Source organism: Capra hircus, chromosome 23 (assembly GCF_001704415.2).
Source record: "Capra hircus breed San Clemente chromosome 23, ASM170441v1, whole genome shotgun sequence".
Classification (NCBI taxonomy): domain Eukaryota; kingdom Metazoa; phylum Chordata; class Mammalia; order Artiodactyla; family Bovidae; genus Capra; species Capra hircus.
The window spans coordinates 25,049,122-25,071,254 of record NC_030830.1 but is presented as its reverse complement, the minus strand read 5'-3'; the positions used below and the strand labels follow the sequence as shown (position 1 = coordinate 25,071,254).

General features: G+C 38.2%; 1 protein-coding gene across 1 annotated transcript in view; it reads right to left on the bottom strand.

Annotated features, from left to right (window-relative positions):
- PKHD1 (polycystic kidney and hepatic disease 1 (autosomal recessive)) overlaps positions 1 to 22,133 on the bottom strand; it is a 450,125-nt gene that overhangs the window by 24,165 nt on the left and 403,827 nt on the right. The window contains exons 61-64 of the mRNA XM_018039183.1: positions 17,676 to 18,690; positions 6,227 to 6,362; positions 5,314 to 5,401; positions 170 to 277 (exon numbers count right to left, since the gene is read on the bottom strand). Coding sequence (XP_017894672.1) covers positions 170 to 277; positions 5,314 to 5,401; positions 6,227 to 6,362; positions 17,676 to 18,690 — 1,347 coding nt within the window. The remainder of the gene's footprint in view (positions 1 to 169; positions 278 to 5,313; positions 5,402 to 6,226; positions 6,363 to 17,675; positions 18,691 to 22,133) is intronic.

The following is a 22,133-nucleotide window of genomic DNA, read 5'->3' as shown; positions in this document are numbered from 1 at the left end:
ACTTGTGTTCTTGCTTCTCACACCATAATGATATAACCAGGGGAATTTTTTCTCTAAGCTACAGTGACTCTTATTCATGGAGGAGCTAGTCCCATTATAAAGGAGAAGGGGCTATATTTTAAAAAGAAAGAAAGAAACAGATAATAAAAACACACTGTGTTGAAATTACCTGGAGGGGAAATGACAGTAAAAATAAAGTGCCAATTTGACCCAGAGATCAAAACTGCCAAGTTGGAGAAGCTCACATAACCATCTTGAGTTTCTGCGTGAGTACATCCTACAAACAAACACAAAACCAAACAGTGAATGTTAGTTACCTACACTAGAGCAATTTCTTCAAGTAATCTCTGTAGACAGGCAATTGGACAATAAAGAAAAAATTAATTAAAAAGGTTACTAAATCCATCAGGCTTCTCTTAGGCAAATCTTGAAACCAAGTAAGTCAAGACAGAATAATAGTGAGTGAAAGTCACTCAGTTGTGTCCAGCTCTTTGTGACCCCATGTACTGTAGCCCGCCAAGCTCCTCTGTCCATGGAATTTTCCAGGCAAGAATATAGGAGTGGGTAGCCATTCCCTTCTCCAGGGGATCTTCCTAACCCAGGGATCGAACCTAGGTCTCTCGCATTTTCAGGCAGATTCTTTACCATCTGAGCCATCAGGGAAGCCCATAATAATAGTTACAACAGCTAACATATATCAAAGCTCACTCTGCCAAACATCAGGCATTCTGTTCATCATTATATACAAACTACACAACACCACAAAATATACTATTATCTACAGTCTAGAGATTAGGAAATAGGCTCAGAAAACATTAAATTACTTGGTGAGAAGGTTTTAGGTCAAATCTGCCTGATTTCATAAAGTTTGTATTCTTAGCCACTATTGGGCAAGAATACACCACTTCCCAGGTGGTGTTAGTGGTAAAGAACATGCTTGCCAATACAGGTTAGACATACGAGATGTGGTTTCAGTCTCCGGATGAGGAAGATCCCATGGAGGAAGAAATGGCAACCTACTCCAGCATTCTTGCCTGGAGAATTCCATGGACAGAGGAGCCTGGCAGACTGCAGTTCATAGGGTCACAGAGTCAGACACGACTGAAGCAAGTTAGCATGCACACATGCATTTTATTATTAAATGTCTCTCAAGAAAGAAAGTCTGTTATCTTTCTTGGCGGTCAGGTTCTAGGCTTTGCCTCTCTTCTAGTCAAGGGATCTGTAGTTTATGCGGTGGCAGAGTGAGGCCAATAGATTAGGAGCACAGCTATGCATCAGATCAGGACTGATAAAGACTACCCTCTTCAGCAATGTGTATTGGCTGCACTTTGGTTTCTCTGAATAAAATACAAAAAGGGAAGCTTACATTTTCTAACAATAGGCCATCCATTTACAAACAGAAAGAAGGAAACTGAGCTCCAGATCGCATTCACAATTCCATGAATTAGTCTTCTGCCTCCACTACCCTCAAATGACTTTGCTAATTAACAGCCGCTCCATTTCAGTTTGGAAATGTCACTGTGATTATTGGTATGATGGACAATGAGACAGGAGAGTGGTCCTAATGTTTAAAAATTGGTTTGAGATCTTTAAGGCTGAAAGATATCATAAAGATAGAATATGCGCAGTGTTAAACATTTTTCAATTCAATTGCTCAATCCTTTTTGGGAAAACATTGTCTTTCCTCATCAATTTTGCAGAGCTAACTAAAACTTCCCTTTTCAGAAACATCTTTTCTTTCATCACTTCAGAGTCCCAAAATAAATAAAAATGCCCAGAAAAATGGAAATAAATAAGCCAAGACTCAAATAAATGATAGGCGCCCAAGATAAATGCTGTTCATACTCTTTAAAACCTATATGCATCAAAATTATGGTCAATAAACTCTTGCAAACAATGAACTGCAGAGTACAGATGTTCAACATGAAATCGTTTGCTGCAGTTTTTCCTTTGACAAACGTCCTTATTGTTCCCATCTTTGGAGGAATACAAAGCAGCATTTAATCGAAATATGTCCGGCGAGCACAGTGAGTCTGCCTCATAGAACAGCCGCCAAACTGCCTAATGGAAAGTACTTTAGCTCCAAATGGGCTTGCTTTTGTGTTAAATACCAGCTTGCCTCAGAGATCTCTACAAAGATTCCCATATATATCTATGATATTCTCAGATTTGAAGCATATGTGCCCAAAAGCGTAGGCAGTTTCTGCCAAGTACAGTACATTACTCTGGGGTTCACCATATCTCTGGAACGATATTGTAAAATAGACAAATGTCATTGACAGGCTCCCTGATCAAGCTGGGACAGGCTGAGGGAACCTGGGAGAAGATGAGGTGCTGGGTTTGAAGCAAGATTGAAGTTGATTACATGATTTATCAGGGAATGTTACTTGAATGTGATTCTGTAAGGAATAGGGTTTTAAAATACCTTTTTAGTCCAAATTCCACCCCCACCCATTCCCACAACTATCCATCTTACCCTTAGCTATCTACACTAACAAACTATTACATTATTAATGTTGAGATTTTTTTAATATTAAGACATATTTTTCTATAATGAGGATCTATAGTTAAATATCAAAGGATCTGAAGGACTTAAAATAATTAACTTTGAGTATATAAATCCACAGGGCTTCCCAGGTGGCACAGTGGTAAAGAACCCACCTGCCAATGCAGGAGATGTAAGAGATGGGGGTTCGATCCTTGGGTGGGGAAGATCCCCTGGAGGAAGAAATGGTAACCCACTCCAGTGTTCCTGCCTGGAAAATTTCATGGACGGAGGAGCCTGACTGGCTACAGTCCCCGGAGTTGCAAAGAGCTGGACATGCCTGAGCACACACACAGCACACGTGTATAAACCCACTGTTTTGTAACAGCTAATAATCTTTTTTTTTTTTAACTGAAGAGGATTGACTGAGGTCAAAGAACATGAAGTCAAATGGCAGAACAAAAGGTTTAGGCTAGACATACAGATAAGATTTTGTTGTTAATTTATTTTTCTGCAGGAAATACTTAAGTTAGGTGGTCTATGCCAAATGGTTTTGGTTCCATTTTCTCTGAAGTTAAGGAAAAATAATTCATGATGGTGTTGAGACATATTCTCAATAATTGAAATAAACTGTTTGGTGATGTGGTTATTTCTATAAATAATTTTTTTCCTGTATCATGACATTCACCCACACACAAATAATGTATGCATATTAGACACCCAGACCATTCCTCAGATGTTCACACTGAATCTCCAAACAAGGACAATGGTGACAATACTGATCCAGGGGAGTTGGCTCACTTGAGCATGACTTGGTGTTAATACAAACACATAACAAATGGTTTAATGCCTTATTCATTTTGCATGATCCGGTATGATTCTAAACAAGTGGGTGAGGATATCCTTGGGATAACTGAAAGAAAAGTAATGCAGAGTCTGGGGTAGTATGAGTCAGGAGTGGGGCACAGTAGAGTATAGAGGCTGATTAAGGTACAGTGGACGAGTAGGTATGAGGTAGGGGTAAGGCATGGAGTGTAAGGTACTGGGTACAGGTAATGTATGAAGGATGGCAAGGTACATATTTCATAGGAGGCGTGAGGATGAGCTTAGACTCAAAGCCAGGGTAGAGCAAGAAGTAACTGTAAAATCAGAGTCATTCTTGGAAACCAGCAATGTTGCAGATAGGCAAATGTTTAAATTGGTAAATGAGTTGTTTACAAGTGTGTAAAAGCATTACAGAACACTCAAACTAATATAAATGTCCTAACCCATATGGTGTCTAACTGCATTCTTCTGTGTGTGGATATTCAGTTTTCCCCAATACCATTTGCTGAAGAGATAATTCTTTCTCCATTGTATATCCTTAATTCCTGTGTTGAATATCAGTTGGCCATAAGTGAGTGGATTTACTTCTCAGCTCTCTAGTCTGTTCCATTCATCTATATGCCTGTTTTGAAGCCAGTATCATACTGTTTACTATAGTTTTCTAATATGCTTTAAAATTAGGAAGTGGTGACTCTCATTTTGTTCTTATTTTTCAAGATCATTTTGGTTATTTAAGATCTTCTGCAGCTCCATAAAAATTCTAGAATTGCTTTTTTTCTATTTCTATAAGAAATATTATTGAGATTTTGATGGAGATTAAATTGAATCTGTAGCTCTCTTTAGGTAGTATTGACATTTTAAGCAAAATTAGACAAGTGAGATTACATCAAATTTAAAAGCTTCTGCATAGTTAACAACAGAATGAAAAGGCAACTTATAGCATGGGAGAAAATGTTTGCAACACATTTATCTGATAGGGTGTTAGTTTGCAAAATATACAAGAAACTCTTAAACCTCGGTCACCTAAAAACTAATAACCCAATTAAGAAATAGGCTTAGACCTTGAACAGACATTTCTCCAAAGAAGACCTGTAAATGGCCAACAGGCATATGCAAAGATGCTCAACATCATTAGTCATCAGGGAAATACATATCAAAACCACAATGAGATATCATCTCACACCTAATAGGACAGCTATTTTCAAAAAGGCCAAAAGACAGCCAAGTTTTGGTTTCTAGCAAGTTTCTAGGAGAAATTAGAATTCTCAAGCACTTTTAATGATAATGCAAAATGGTGTAGCCTTTATGGAAAAGAGTATCAAGGTGCCTCACAAAATTAAAACTAGAAATACCACATGATCCATCAGGCACACTTCTGGGTATTTATCCAAAATAATTAAAAGCAGGATCTCAAAGAGGTATCCCCATTTTTGTTTCAGTGCTATTTATATTAGCCAAGATGTGGAAATGGTCTAAATGCTCACCAACAGATGAAAAAAAAAATATATATATATATATACACACCCACACATATATATATAGGCTTCCCCGGTGGCTCAGATGGTAAAGAATCTGCTTGCAATGCAGGAGACCCAAGTTTGATCCCTGGGTTGGGAAGACCCCCTGGAGAAGGGAATTCCATGGACAGGGGAGCCTGGAGAGCTGCACTCTATGTGGTTGAAAAGAGTCAGACATGACTGAGTGACTAACACTTTCACACACACACACACACCACACACACACACACACACACACACATATGCTGCAGGTATGACAAAAATGCTCACCATACCACAGGGCAGATGGCTCCTTAAACATTTCCTGTCAAACTTCTGTACTTTTTAGAAGACACTGGCATTGTACACTGGTGGTGGAATTTTTTTTTCTCCTCCAAATTATCAAAGATACTGAGTATTAGTGAGTTTGTTATGAATCCCCAGTGGTTGCAAACATTTTTGGGCAGATGCATTTATAGTGGGTCTCCGAATTTCACAAGTACCTACCTCTCAGCACAGAATCTAATGTCCCTTCCAGGGAAACCGAAATGACCCAAGGCTCTGACGGGGGCCCCAAGGACTCTACTCTCCGATTCTGGGGGAAAACAAAAAAGGAAAAATAGGACTCAGAAGAGAATTTTGTGAAGTTAACCAAAAAAGAAGAGGATTCGGACAGAATCTTTCATATACCACACATTCATGAGGATAAGCAAAGGAAAAAATAATAAAATAAATAAAATAATAAATATTCTTTGTTGTGTTAAGAAGAATCTATCAAATAATTGCATCGTGAGAAGGGAGATTATTGCAAGAAAATTTGGGGCAGGGCAGTGAAGAGGACAAAGGAAAGCTAAGTTTACAGAAAAGGAGACTGACACTGCTTGCTGAAGGTTAATAAGATAGGAATCCACCCATGACATTAGTAAATAGAGAAAAGATAAAATCCAAGGACTTGGACACTGAAATTAGAACGAAGCATACAGAAGCCTCTTATTGATATTATACTTAACCACATACAGGAGAAATCACTTAAAATAACATAGAACTATAATGTAATGGCATAAATGCCTTCACCAGCATATGAAATGACTTCTTCAGATATAGATCCAGCACTTTGGGAAGGATAGATTTCTGAGAAGACACCTGAGACCTACTGTAAGAATTTGTTTGGAGTGAAAAAGTATCTGAATTCTACTCTTATCCATACTCATATTCTGGACTTTTTACAGAAAGTAGAAGGAAAGCAAGCTGTGCAATGGAAGGTAAATAATGAAAGTAGTTAGATGTTCTAAGTGCACCAACTGTCACAGGGTGGGTGTTCTGTACACGTGTATTATGATGATGATGGAGTCTGAAACATGCTCCGAATACAATATGGTACCCAGCTCCAAGTAAAGATTGTTACCTGTGCACAAAGTACCTGCTTATCCAGAAAAACAAGCTGTGGTTGTATTGTGAGTTCTTTTCCCACTTCTCCATCTGAAGGCTGTATGAGGACTGAAAGACTACAAGGCCGAATATATATAAAGTTCCCAGTTTTGAAACTGCTTGTATTTCTAGCACATGTTAAAAAAAAGAAAAGAATCCATGCCTCAGATTTCAGATATAATACCACTGTAGTAGCTGTTTTTCATGATACACCATTACTAGTGAAAAGGTTTGCCTTTGTTTCTAGAAACTAAATAATACACTGTATAGCAAACATGAACTTACAGCCAAAGAATAATTATTTATTTACTTTATATGTTTGCTTTGCCATAGGAAATGATGAAATAGGTGTCTGAGGGGTGGGGTGGGAGAACATATATTATGAACTTAGATTTAATCACAATTTATTAACTCCAAAAAATCTCAGTGAGGCATCATATCAGACTAAAACACTTAGAAGGTGGGGATATTTTGTAAGTATGCTAATAAACCAGATTTCCCCCCAAAGGATCAGATTTTAGTGCTTTTCCATTTTCCATGGTATAAATACATTCATCCTGGTTGATTCTGTGGGTACCAAGATGATATCACCACAAAGAATTGGGAAGAGATGCCTGGGAACAACCTCCCCACACAACTGCTTCACAAAGACTCAGTTCCGTTCAGTTCAGTTCTGTCGCTCAGCTATGTCTGACTCTTTGCGACCCCATGGACTGCAGCACACCAGGCTTTTCTGTCCATCACCAACTCCCAGAGCTTGCTCAAACTCATGTCCATCAAGTTGGTGATGCCATCCAACCATCTCATCCTCTGTCATTCCCTTCTCCTCCCGTCTCCAATCTTTCCCAGCATCAGGGTCTTTTCCAATGAGTCAGCTCTTCACATCAGGTGGCCAAAGTATTGGAGCTTCAGCTTCACTATCAGTCCTTCCAATGAATATTCAGGACTGATTTCCTTAAGGACTGACTGGTTTGGTCTCCTTGCAGTCCAAGGGACTCTCAAGAGTCTTCTCCAACATCACAATTCAAAAGCATCAATTCTTCAGCACTCAGCTTTCTCTATGGTCCAACTCTCACATCCATATACGACTGTTGGAAAATCCATAGCTTTGACTAGATGGACCTTTGTTGGCAAAGTAATGTCTTTGCTTTCTAATATGCTGTCTAGGTTGGTCATAGCTTTTCTTCCAAGGAGCAAAGACTATCTCATTTAATCTCACAACAACCCTTTTGTATGCATAGTCTTCACAAGATGCTTGCACAAAATAGAATCAGTAACTGTAGAATTCATTGATTAATTGATTTCAATTGAATGAAGCCCTCAGGGAGAAAAATACTTCTTTTTAATTAATATACGCTGAGCACTTACCCTGTACAGGTACTATTCTATGCATTCCAGCTATAAACTCATTGTATCTTTAAAATGACACAATGACAGACACTTTTATTTACACCTGAAGAAACTGAGGTCCAAAAAGACTTAAGTAGTTTGCCAAAGGTTTTAGAAACAGTAAGTGTATGACCAAAGTTTAGAGCTATATTGTTTTTCACCTCTTTTGAGCACATTAATTGCTGATGTGACTTAGCAATAAAATGGAATAATTATAAATAAAATAGTTACATAATACATGATATCTCAAAGCATCGTTTTCCCAGAGCTTTGGAATTTTTGAAGACCAAGATAGCTTTATTAAATGAACATTATAGGTTATATACTTATTGTCCCATTAAACCTATTGTGTATTATGCATCAGAGGCATGCAATAGAGTTTTAACATTTAAATGGAGATATATAGACATCATTTATCACATATATTACCCTAGTATAGGATAATAGATTACTCTCAAAATATCCTAACTCAGGTCTAACAAAACTTTGATTGAAAAAAAAAAAAAAGGTAGTCTATCCATCTTCAATTAAATGCTTGTGAGTCAACTATTTTATTTCCTAATCTATTCTTTTTTCTTATGTGGGGAGATAAAATATTCATTTTACATGGATGGTGTATGTGAGGCAAAGGTGACAATTAGTCCTCAGAAGAGGAACAGTGGAAGAACAAATACAGAAGATCAAAAACTATTTAGTTTCTCTAGGGAACAATTTCCTTCTCCCTGGAGAATCCTGGAGAATGGGGGGTAGGGCATGTGTGGTCCTACAAACCCCTTTGGTCACCTACCAGCCAAGACCATGACCATGACTCACTAGGAATTCAATATGCACTAGTCTGATCATCATTTATTACTTTGCTTAGCCACAATGGGTAAGGGTCTTAAAAAAAATTAAATCAGATTTTTAAAATACACGCTATTCATTCCATGGCTCCCAGGTTATTGGAAAATTCTACACTGTTCCCAAATTCTATTTCTTCCCTTGCCTTTTCTCAAATGCTTTCTGATGCAGGACAGGATGCAGGCTGGCTGTGTAGGTTAAAAAAGCCAAAAGACTCCATCCAAGATCCTGACATAAGTACATTGATGTCTAGAGACAGAAGGATGGGAACCAACTGCCTGAACACTTGCTAAAAGGCCTGTCCCTGACACATTTTTAAGTTTATTGTGAGCAAACATCTCTGATTAAATGTAAACAGCATCCCACTGGAGGTCAGAGACTTGCAGCTACAGCATATCCCAAGGTAATACCACTTTAAGCTTCACATAAACTCTTAAGCAGTTTCTAACCTAAAACCTGACCGTAGGTGGTACAGTTTTTTACGATATGTTATAATAGTGCAATAAATCTGTTAGCTTAAAATCGAATCTCCGTGGCCTTTTAGAGAAATCATCATTAAATGCAGGGTCTTGTTAATGATGCCATCGAAGTGAAATTGTTTAATCTGCTAGGGGGGTGAAAGGTCACCAAATGAATTTTTTATAATACATCAACTTGACACGCAATAGGGAAAACTGTAATAGATAAAAGCAAAAGAAAAGGGCACTGTCTTCTTCTGATAGGTCAATAGCAGCCAAGAGAGTCACTCATCCACTTTCCTTTCACGATGGGGCTCCTTTTGCATTTAATATGGACACCCAATTAATACCCCAGCACCACAGACAACCTCATTTTAGGTGACTTATAGCAATTTCTCCCCCTTCCCTGAAATGAAAGTGATCACAATACATCATAGCATTGTGCGAATTAACGTTAATTGATTCAAGTTACCAAGCAATGATGGGCCACTTATATAATCTAGGCGTTATTGGGTGCTAGAAGGGATGGAGGGAAGATTAGATTCCAGTGTCCGTTGCTGTGACGACGGGAGTCACCTGATGCCTTGTTAGACAGTTGTAAGGTTCTATTGCTGGCCCCAGTGGGGTCGTCAGTAAACTGGAGTGATGTCCAAACATCATTATACGCTGCTCCGATATTAAAGCAAAGGGATTAGCAACTTATTGCAAGCAACCTGGATTTGTCATTGTGCTGTCGTTATCCAATTTCCAACCACTAATGTGACTGTAGCCTGCAGGCAGAAGGACCTACAGCCAAACTTTAAAAAATGGGGGAGGAAAGTTCCCTCCAATCCACCCAGTTTTAACCACTATTTAACAGGTTCCAATACCAGTCAGGTATGTGGAAGAATTTTTTTCCCTTCAATTCTTTAAGCAAGCTAAAAGAGAAAGACCAGGAAAACACAGAAATGTTCCAGTTCAGAGATTACCACTATTCACTTCGGCTCTTGGTTTTTAATCTGCCAGATCTGAAACGCGTACCCTACAGAAGAGGGGACTGTCTCTACGTGCATGGTAAGCCGAGCAGACAAATAAATAAATCCTATTGGTGCAGGCTGGCTCTGGGAGGTGAGGAAGGTGAGGGCATTGGAAGTACTTCCTCACTTCCTCTTCAACCTCTGTCCCCTCAAAGTTACTGAGTCAGGTTCCTCTAAAAGAGTTCCATGTTTTGATTAAATGTTTAAGGATGTCCTGAGCATTTTTAATCATTCTTATTTTAAATGGGCTACATAGGGGCAGAATCTATAATATATGCTGTGAGGGAACTTCAATTACAAAGGAGTTTGTGAAATTCTGTACTCTGTAAGAAGAAAGCATGTCCACTCAATTCAGCGGACATACATGTCCCTTCCACTACGTACAAATATTGTTCTAAGCACTATGAGATATGCAGAGATAAATACACCATCACCTTGGTCCCTCAGGAGCATTCTTCCAAAGAGTCTGTAAGGCAAGGATGACTTTCCTGGCGTCTTCAGAGCTGACACATACCATTTTATTTATATTTCATAGTCCTCATGCTCCCTATTAAACAGCTAAATGCCCTTAGCTGTTATCCACTCCTAAGAGGGAAAAAAATGTCTTATGATCTCATGTTTTCTTTCTGGCACTACAACATAGTGATTCAAAACTTAGCACACTGTAAGCATCCAATACGTGTTATCATAGTAACACTATGACCCATCGGTACCCACCATGCACTTCCTCTGCTCTTAGGTCATTAAATGCCCGTGGAAACCACCACCTATCTTGGACTGGCCAATCTCCAGTTCTGATGCACACTTGAACATTTACCAAGTCCAAGCTCACTCTAGGACGATAAGCCAACGAATTCAAGAGACAAGGTGTTGAGGCAAGGAAGAGACTTTAATCGGGGAGCTGGCAGACTGAGATGGCAGGCTAGTGCCTCAAAATAACCATCTTTGGGAGGTCTGGATGCCAGGTTCTTTTATAGATTAGAGGTGAGAAAGCAAAATAAAAAGACCATTAATCTTTCAAACATTTCCTAGAATGGCAAGCCTCAGGCAGGGGATATGTTACTTTTTCCTCCCTGCCATCCACAGGTGGACAGGCTTCTGAACAAAGGCACTTTAGCTTAACAGTCAGGCAGAGGGGCAGGATACTCCGAGGCAAACCATTCTGTATGATTAAAATAACTAAAGCAACAAAAAGCAAGTCAAAGAAACAGTTCCAACATGGAGTCAGAATTGGCTTCCTTCTTGCAATATAACCAGTACACTTACTGCTATGCTCTAATACTTATTATTAAACTCCTATGGATCTGTGGAATTTTTCATTTCAAACTGAGATTTGAGTAACTCTAGGCATACATTGCCTTGTGCCAGGCGCATACAAAGACACAAAATAAACATGGCACATCTTTCAACAAGATCAATCAGGGGTCAAAATCTAACTATTTTAATTGGAAAATCATTTAAAATGATATTTTTAAATAAACTTAGCATGACTATCTTATTTGAAATAGTGGAAATTCTGAACACATATTTTAAGATTATATGCAAATATTCAAAATTTACTACTTGTAATAGGGTGTTGTAGCAGTCATAGTCTAAAGAGGAAAACAAACCACTCAACCTAAGCAATACACTGCTTAGGTACTTGGGAACATAAAAATAGTAAGTTGAAACCTTGACTAGCTAATGAATATTATAAAGTATACTAATTTTATGAAAAACTAATGCTTAAGCAGGTCCATATTGAATCAATGATTTCCTTGTAGTAGGTGCAGAATAAAGAGATTTTAATACACATAGTCTTATTAGATAGTAGTTATGTAAATATTTATTTTCCCTATCTATTAATTTTAAAATGTCTAGATTTTTATATAAGCCATATAATTTTCTGGACATAATAACTATTCAATTAATGTTTGGGAAATTAAAAACCATTCAAATGTAAGTTTTCATGAGTCTTTATTATATTTAGCTACAACTTCACCATCTGTACACATCTTAAATTACTTTATTGTAAGTTAGTACCGTTCAATTTTGGGATTAGAACTACATGTACATATGGGTGGAAAACTGCTGGATGCAGATAAGTCAACAGAAATAATGGATTAAAATTAACCTCCTGTTTATAAGGAAGATAGCAGAAAAAATATAAACTGCAGAAGTAGAATCAAAGATTTAGTGGTCTGGGGCTATTTAGTATAAGAACAAAGGTCCCTAAGGGCATCACTGCAGAAACAGGGCTGTGAAACAAATGATAGCCTTAATGATGACCATGAATCATCAATAAAAATGTGATAGGTCTACATTATTTTCCATTTAATAAGACTGGATAATATATGTATTCTTTTTTGTTCAAGAGATGAAGCCTTTTTAAAAATGTAGTGATAAAAAACAATTTTTAATTAAATGAAAAGTTTACTTATGCAGAGCATCTCATTTCCCCACAAACCCACGTATATAAAATACCATTACGATAATTTTGCCACCCACCTCACTCAACAAAGCAGTGAATTTGTATTGCAGTAAAGAGAAGAAATGGTGCAGAAACACCCATTAATGGCAAAGCTGTGGTTTTGCCAGGAGGTGGGAAAGAGACAGACTGGCAGAGCGGGTATCCTTTCCAGGATGAGCATTCTGCCAGTCTTGAGAAGAACATCCTCCTATAATGACAGGAAGATTCCGTCCTTGCATACTCCAAACAGCTGTTTCCCAGAAAGCAGGGGCCCAGGCCGCAGGGGGAGGTTGCACAAGAGAAGATGCTAAATGAGCCTGAGTGTCACCAATAGACTCGCGTCACCAACTGCCTCTCCTAGTTTCCGTGTCTATTCAAGTCAGCTTGATAAAGGACTTCTTTTATAGGATGAGAAAACTTAAAAAGCTACTAATGTGATGGATACAAAAACACACAGATACACACACCCACGGAACCATGTTCACCATCCCTGTAGCTGACTTTAGGGCCCAAGGTTCATGGCAATATTATAAACAAAGAGCTTTATGTGAGATAGCATATTAGTTTTCTATGGCTGTGTAACAAAACTCCACAAATTTTCATGGTTTAAAATATCACAAATTTATGATCTTCAGGTTGTGGGTCAAGAGTTCACACAGGCTTGGCTCTGATCTCTGCCTAAGAATCCACTTCCAAACTCATTCCGATTATTCACAGAATTCATTTCCTTGTAGCCATGGAATAGAGGTCCCCGTTTCCTTGCCAGCCGTCGGCCAAGGTCCACTTTCTACTTATAAAGTTGGTCTGATTTTTTTTTCTCGTGTTGTGCTTTCCACTAAAAGTAGTGACACTTCAATTCCTTCTCACACTTGGAATCTTTTTGCTTTCCTCTTCTGCCTTATTCTGCTACAGCAGGAGAAAACTCTCCTCCCTTCAGGGCTCCTGTGTTAAAACGGCCCCACCCTGATTATCCTGGGTATTTTATCTTAAGGCCAACGGTGCCACATAACATACTGTGTTCATGGAAATGCTATGTGATCATATCCGTAGGTTCCCAGGACTAGGACTGTCATTTCGGAAATTCTGCCAACCACAAATAGCTTTAGCAGTTCAATAGCTAAACTTCCATAAAAGATACAGATATATTTATGTATACATATGACGAAACACATTACTTAGAGGTTGTTTTTTGTTGTTGTTGTTGTTAATGAAGTAGGAGAAAGGTGGGGAAAAGAAAAGACAAGAGGGAAAGAAATTCAAGAGAGCAAAAATCAACTTTCTACTGCCAGGATTCCAGATAGAATATAAAAATAAGACACCAGTGGGAAACCCCAAGTTTAAAAAGGGCAGGTTGAATATGTTTATCTCTGTTTCCTCTACTCCACTGAAATTACTTAAAAGAACAAAAGTGAATAAAAATGGTGTAAATCCACAAGGATGAAGAAGGCAGGAGAGGAGAGAGAAACCAACAATAAAGGTTAACAAAGTTTTGGAAGATGGAAAACAGGCTCATGGAACTGACTTAGCCATGTGGAAGACACTTAAATCTAGATGCCTCTAGAGGAGGATAAAGATCAGCAGAGGCCAATTCACTGTGTATTATTTAATTAAAAAATAGCACTCCATTTCTCCCCACAAGGCAGAAGTTGATAGCTTTTTGAAAGCAGGTAGTACTCCTCTTGGTAAGTAAATGTCTGATATGCCCTCAATTTGTTGAAATACATGCAACCCCATTAAATTAACAAGAGTGAATCTTTCACGAACATCCTAAATGTTTCCACTGAAAGGTCTATGTCCTCAGACTAATTTCTGCAATCTCAAGGTCAAGTCACTAGCTTGTCAATGACTTTCCAGTGAGTTCAGTGAAAGTCCCAGTTGACACTGATCAAAGCTGAAAGAAACAGGGCTGGCCTTGGGACGTGCACAAGGCTTCAGGGTTGTTTACCATACTGTGCAATTCTTAGGACCATGGGAAAACTTGCTAGTTCTCATTAAATCCCTTAGGACGTGGCATTTCTTATTCTGCAGCAATTTATTCAGATATACTTCAGAAGCAGTCTTTCCTAAGCTTCAGAACATTTTTAGTTTGCCTTATGTATCAGAAACATCTCTTAAAATACTAAAGAAACTAAGAGAGATGGGGAATATAATACAACCAACAAAAAACTGATGTTATAAAATACATGTTCAGTAGTTTCTTATTGAATCAGAAATATCTGAGTCAAATGTGAAAGCATGATGGCTCTGATGGATGCTGGGCAATAAGAGTGATCTTTTCTCTGAAGCTTATGGTGCGATGATGTTCCCTCACACATATGTATGTATACCTGCACTTGGGCTGGGTCCACGCTCTTTCCTGGGTTTCCTTTGCTTTACCGCTATTGTTTTTACTCTTTGACTTTACTCTCTTTCTAGTTAAAAGCTAAATATTTACTGAGTCTTTTTTTATATAATATACAAATCAGGCATTTTGGAAGGATGACCTATTGAAAGCTCAGTACCATAAAATCTAAATAAAATTTAGCAGTGACCTGGTCCTAGAACTTCTTAGTCACCCATCCATAGAATATGCTCATAAGAACTCAGTGGGATCTAAATGAAATTGGGCTAAAGAAGATACATTTAAACATAAGCTAAGATACAGTAGCATCATTTTTTTTGAGATTCCTGATTTTTATATCACCATGCATAATATGATTATGTCAAAACAAGATGACTGATAAAATAGCCAAGATTTAATAGATTTTGAGCAATTATGCAAGTAGGAGTACTTTTTAATTCTAAGCTAGCAATTTCCAAAGCCCTGCAAATCAACTAGAATAAAAAAAACATTGCTTGAGTTTTCTTGTCATTTCTTCCATATAAGAAAGAGGAACACCAAATACAGGTAAAATATGATACAAAACACTAGCTAATTTTTCATTTGCTTATATTGCTTTGTGTATAAAAAGGCAGTCAATGTATTTCTAGAATACTCCTTAAAATGTAAAGGTGTATCTTTTTATTTTGCTTTTTATTTTATAAAGAATCCCATATCTACTGAAGACAGCTGTACAAAAGCAATTAATATCCATTAAATGCTAATTATTTATTTATTGTAACTACCACAAATGTAGTGAAAAAGCAGCAATAGAAAAATCTTTTAATAAAAGAATATGAATGCTCTAAAATTTCATCGAGTTATATTGTTCAGAATAATCGTATCTATTTCAGGGACCTAATATCAACTATATCAACTCAACATGTGCATGAGTTTGAGCTTATTTTTCAGTGGTGGTAGCAAACTTGTAGGGAATATATATGCTTGACTCTCTATAACCTCACAGGATACATGTGTGAGATGGTTAGTCTCTATATATTTCCCAAGCATTATGACAATTTCATATTGTCTCTCAGTCTGTGGTATCATCTCTGGTTCTTTTCAAAAACGGAGTTTGGGACTCTAATAGTCTTGACCTCGTGACAGATGTCTTAGGTAAACTTGGACTGGACAATTCATCTCTTGGGTATCACAACGTATAAATTTGAGAGTAATTTATATCTACCTTCCCTTATTATATATTTCATGTACTTCTTCATTTACTAGGCTCAGGGAAATATTCAGGTAGATTTACTTTTGAAATATGTAGTAAACATTTATCTGGTAAAGAATTTCAAAATACAAGCTTATAGAGTCAGAATAACATAGCAAAAAGGATATTACAGATTTTACACAGATCTGTGCCATAAACATCAATCAGTTCAGTTCAGTCGCTCAGTCGGGCCCAACTCTTTGCGACCCCATGAATCGCAGCACGCCAGGCCTCCCTGTCCATCACCAACACCTGGAGTTCACTCAGACTCACGTCCATCAAGTTGGTGATGCCATCCAGCCATCTCATCCTCTGTCGTCCCCTTCTCCTCCTGCCCCCAATCCCTCCCAGCATCAGAGTCTTTTCCAATGAGTCAACTCTTCGCATGAGGTGGCCAAAGTACTGGATCTTCAGCTTTAGCATCATTCCTTCCAAAGAAATCCCAGGACTGATCTCCTTCAGAATGGACTGGTTGGATCTCCTTGCAGTCCAAGGGACTCTCAAGAGTCTTCTCCAACACCACAGTTCAAAAGCATCAATTGTTCGGCGCTCAGCCTTCTTCACAGTCCAACTCTCACATCTGTACATGACCACTGGAAAAACCATAGCCTTGACTAGACAGATCTTAGTCGGCAAAGTAATGTCTCTGCTTTTCAATATGCTATCTAGGTTGGTCATAACTTTTCTTCTGTTGGCAGCAATTATGATCTTGCCTCACACAATTTGACATCTTTGCAGGGATTTATAATCCTGTGAAGTGAAAATCACTCGGTCGTGTCCAACTCTTTGCGACCCCATGGACTGTACAGTCCATGGAATTCTCTAGGCCAAAATGCTGGAGTGGGTAGCCTTTCCCTTCTCCAGCAGATCTTCCTAACCCAGGAATCAAAACCAGGTCTCCCACATTGCAGGCAGATTCTTTACCAACTGAGCCACAAAGGAAAGCCCATATAAGTGAAAGCAGCTCAGTTGTGTCCAATTCTTTGAGACCCCATGGACTATACAGTCCATGGAATTTTCCAGGCCAGAATACTGGAGTGGGTAGTCTTTCCCTTCTCCAGGGGATCTTCCTAACCCAGGGATTGAACCCAGGTTTCCTGCTTTGCAGGTGGATTCATTACCAGCTGAGCACAACGGAAGCCCTTTATAATCCTAGGTTGAATAAAACACAAACAGAATCACTGTTTTAAGTTAGTAACCTCCTAGTCATTTTTCCAAAATGTTCCTAAATATAAGTCCATTCCTCAGCCCCTACAGGCAGGATTTTTATCAGCCCCATGGGTATTCATGGGTTTTAACTCATGGCTGTATGGAATTGTGATAGTGTTTTTGTCCCATAAGGCAAAGATCATATCTGTTTCACTTTAGCAACCCCAGAATCTAGCCACTGCTAAAATGCATCACATGATAAATGAATGAATAAACAAGTTGAAAACAAGTTGCCTTAGAAAAATCTTTCTGTCTATGCTTAAAATTTAAAGCACAAAAATATTAATATAACATCCACACTTACCTAGGAAATAGAATAACCACAAAGACTCTAGATTTAATCATGAATTTTAAAATTGAGAATTTAAGTCTATAAATAGCTCTTGGCATTTTTATTCTTATCTTAAAAAGCAGACAGTTTATGTAATTCAGTGTAAATAGACTGACGTTTGCAATATGTATCAAAGAAATCAGCTCACATTTAGATGTTATTATAATTAGTACTTACCCATAGCCAATGACTCCCTTTGACTGAGTCACAAGTAAGGCCCCAATAGTCATATTCAGGACACTTTCTAGTAATCCAGTCTGTTGAGCAATGATAACCTGGTGAGCCAAATTCTGTAATTTGTTACTTGATAAAGATGGAATCAGTCCAGCATTCCTTACTGTTGGCAGATCACCAATTTCAATGACCATCACTTTTGAGATAGTTTCCATAGTGGTGGGGGGTAGGTCTCTATATGAGCTCATTTCTACCATGAGAGGTCTACGCTGACCTACTCGGTCATGACTGGTACAAGTCACAGTTGGGCAATTGCGCTTTCTCTTTGCTCTACTATCAGCCATGGCCTTTAAGGTTGCTTCATTTCCAGGCATCTGATGAATAAATCTGATTTGATCTTGGCTAATCTGCAAGAAGACAGTTAGTCTTTCAAGGATGACGATTTCCCAGCCTTTTTCTAGAACTGAAAACATCACATTGAGGGCCAAATGAATGGAAACACTTGACTGTATTTCAATGGGCTCCTCTCCTTGCAGGACAACATACAAGAGGTTATCTGTGATGCTGAAATAGTTGGAGCCAATAGACTCATTCAACAGTGAGGAAGTTGAATGAACTTGAGTAGGTGGAATGAATCTGTCTCCTAAGAAAACATATGGGCTCTGGAGTTCATGGTAGAATACAGCCAGGAGGAGCTTAGAGGTATTTTTGTTCCCCAATAGAAAAAAATGCAAAACTCGAGGAGTCTGATCCACAAAGCAAACCTTGGTGATTTTCCTGGTGGGCACAATGGAATAGAAAGCAGATACAGACCTTGAAATGGAGCAGGGAGCACTGGCATTTATGCTACTAAAGGTGTCAACAAAACCACTAGTCACAGATACAACTGGATATAACTTCTGCATTGCCCAGGTGGTATCAGCACTGTCAAGAATTAAGATCACTTGGTCAGTCTGTTTGCAGATATAGCCATTTATCAGGGGTCGGTAGGTGCATTTCTGCTCTTCTCTAAATGTGCCTATAAAATAAAGGGGAGAAAAAAGTGACTTAAGAACCACAGTCTCCCAAAGATGATTTCCAATCCATCATGCTCACCATCACCTGTAACCTCAGGAAACATTTACTGAATATTCAAGTGTACTAGATACTGAGAATGCAACAAAATCTTGGGAAAAACATGGAAAGATACATATATTAAATAACAGGTCCTATGGCTTAGTGGGTAAAGAATCCTCCTGCAATGCAAGAGACACAGGAGAGGCAGGTTAAAACCCTGGGTTGGGAAGATCCCCTGGAGGAGGAAATGGCAACCCACTTCAGCATTCTTGCCTGGAAAATCCCATGGATAGAGGAGTCTGGCAGGCTATACAGTGCATGGGGCCACAAAGAGTTGGACATGACTGAGCAAGCAGCATGCTGTGTAATTTAAATGAATATGTTGCATAAAATATTATTTAAAGTTAATAATGTATGTAATAGCTAAATGGTAAAAGTAAAGCAAAGTAATTAAGAAAAAGGAATAATCACTAAGGCCTCCAATAATGGAAAAACAATAGATGAGAAGGAGGCAATAATATTTGAGTCAAGGGGAAAGAGGTAGATAGATTGAGGCAGCTGGGACAGAAATTTTATAGAAGTATATTAAAATTGCAAAGGTATATTGTGACCAGATTGTGAAAGAGTTTGGATGTCAGACTACATAATTTTATCAAACTTTTTATTTCTCTAAACATGAAGAAAAAAGAAATACAAAAGGAGGAAAAGAAGAAAGTAGTAATTTGGGAGTGCTGACATTAAATAGAGCTCAACTTCCTGGTGGTAAAGAATCTACCTGCAATGTGGGAGACCTGGCTTCAATCCCTGGGTTGGGAAGATCCTCTGGAGGAGGGTATGGCAATCCATTCCAGTACTCTTGCCTGGAGAATTCCATGGACAGAGGAGCCTGGTGGGCTACAGTCCATAGGGTCACAGAGAGGCAGATACAACTGAGCGACTTAGCAGAGCACAACTAAAGTATGACTGCATGTCATGAAAGCATTTGAAGAAACAGCATTATTCACTATTCCCACCACTTCTAATATTTCTGTGAACCTAAGATCAGCCCTAGGATTTCTTTGGAAGGAATGATGCTAAAGCTGAAACTCCAGTACTTTGGCCACCTCATGAGAAGAGTTGACTCATTGGAAAAGACTCTGATGCTGGGAGGGATTGGGGGCAGGAGGAGAAGGGGACGACAGAGGATGAGATGGCTGGATGGCATCACTGACTCGATGGACATGAGTTTGAGTGAACTACAGGAGATAGATAGGGAGGCCTGGTGTGCTGCGATTCATGGGGTTGAAAAGAGTTGGACACGACTGAGCGACTGAACTGAACTGAACTGAACTGAGAGTTTGTTTTGTTCTGAATTCAAACGTATATTTTATCTTCTAGCAAAGAGTTCCTCTGACTTCAACTTAATAGTCACAAAATTCTCTGGTATTGTTTCCTACATGTTTAACTTGCCGTAGTGCATGTTCATCTAAATAGCCTAAAGATTAGAACCAAAAAAACCCCAAATTATTACTAATGCAGGATGTACAGGAAACCTGTATAGCAAAGATTTACTGCAATAACATATAATGGAAAACAATTTCAAAAAATATATGTGTATATGTATAACTGAATCACCTTGCTGTGCACATGAAACATTGTAAGTCAACTATACTTCAATAAAAAAATATATATTAAGGAAAAATAAGCGTAACAGCAAAATTCAATGAAACCAACAACAAACAAACAAAAAACTTAGATGAAATAGGCCGAATCCTTGAAAACTGACACAAAACCAAAAATTCTAATTGTTCCACCTCTTAAACAAATTGAATTTGCTAAATTAAATGCCAAACTATTAATTTATATATAGATTTAATTGTAAAAATTTTTAAATGGTCACCATTACATAGAGTGTGTTTGACTTATCTTCAGAAACATGGGAAAAGTATTAAGAAAGTTAACTAATTGCATGACCTTAATAATCATGGAAGTTCTTCTTTGAGACTATGATACACCGATCGCTATTACTGTTATCCCCTTTTCAAACGAGACAGTTAGGTAGCCTTCCCTCATGGAAGATCCTTGAATCACTCTAGTTCCTCTTTTCTAAACCTACTGCTTACTTTTCTTCTTTCTAAACATTTTTTTCAGCCATGCTGATGCCATTGATGAATTGTTTACATTCTATCGAGCTTCATAGATCTCTGACTTTTTCCTTTCTGCTTCTCATCCAGCAGTTACAAGGTATTTTAAAGTGACCCCTGTATATTGCTAAATTCTTGGAATTGTCCCTGAACAAAATACCTAGTCTCTTAGTTGATATGATTTTCAATCATTCTCTGCTACTAATTATACGTACTTTGATAAATTACATAAACACTAGGAACCAATGTTCTTAAGGGGTCATTTCTCAAGGCCTAAGATGCAAGGAGATCCAACCAGTCCATTCTGAAGGAGATCAGTCCTGGGTGTTCTTTGGAAGGAATGATGCTAAAGCTGAAACTCCAGTACTTTGGCCACCTCATGCGAAGACTTGACTCATTGGAAAAGACTCTGATGATGGGAGGGATTGGGGGCAGGAGGAGAAAGGGATGACAGAGGATGAGATGGTTGGATGGCATCACCAACTCGATGGACGTGAGTCTGAGTGAACTCTGGGAGTTGGTGATGGACAGTGAGGCCTGGCGTGCTGCGATTCATGGGGTCGCAAAGAGTTGGACACGACTGAGTGACTGAACTGAACTGAAGACTATATCTCATATTTTAATATCATAGGGCTTACTTAACATCCTACGTCAAACACAGTAGAAACTCATTAATGTGTATTAGTTGACTGATATATAATGTCCTTTCCAAAACTCCTATTCTTCAAATAATTTATCTATTCTTTCCAGGTGTCTAGTTATAAGTTATTATTCTGTAACTTGAGTACAATTTAAACCAACTCATCACAATAACAGAGGATACCACAAAAGTGTATTGAGAGAATTGCCCCTTGAATTAATGTTAATATTTGAGAGCTCAATATTATGAGAGAGCCAATTATTTCACATGAAACCATAGAGTGGAATTACAGTCAATTATAAGAATCTTCTGTTCTTGAATCAGGTAACTGATTTGTCCACAAAATAATTTCTGTTATGACAAAGCATTTTTTCTCAGCTTGTTCATTAATTCATTAAACAAGTGGAGGAAGGGCATAAAAGCTTGGATAAGCCTATAAATGAATCAGGGAAGACATGTTCTGGAGACATGTAGAGTCTCCAGTAGGTAATATGTAGTGGTAGACCTGGGATAATGACTGGGGCAAGCAGGAATCTTAAGGAAAACACATTGCATCTTTATACTCTGGCATGGAATATATATAGTGGCACAGAAACTATCAGAGGGGTCCTGAAGGTTTGCATATAATTTTGTCAATGGGAG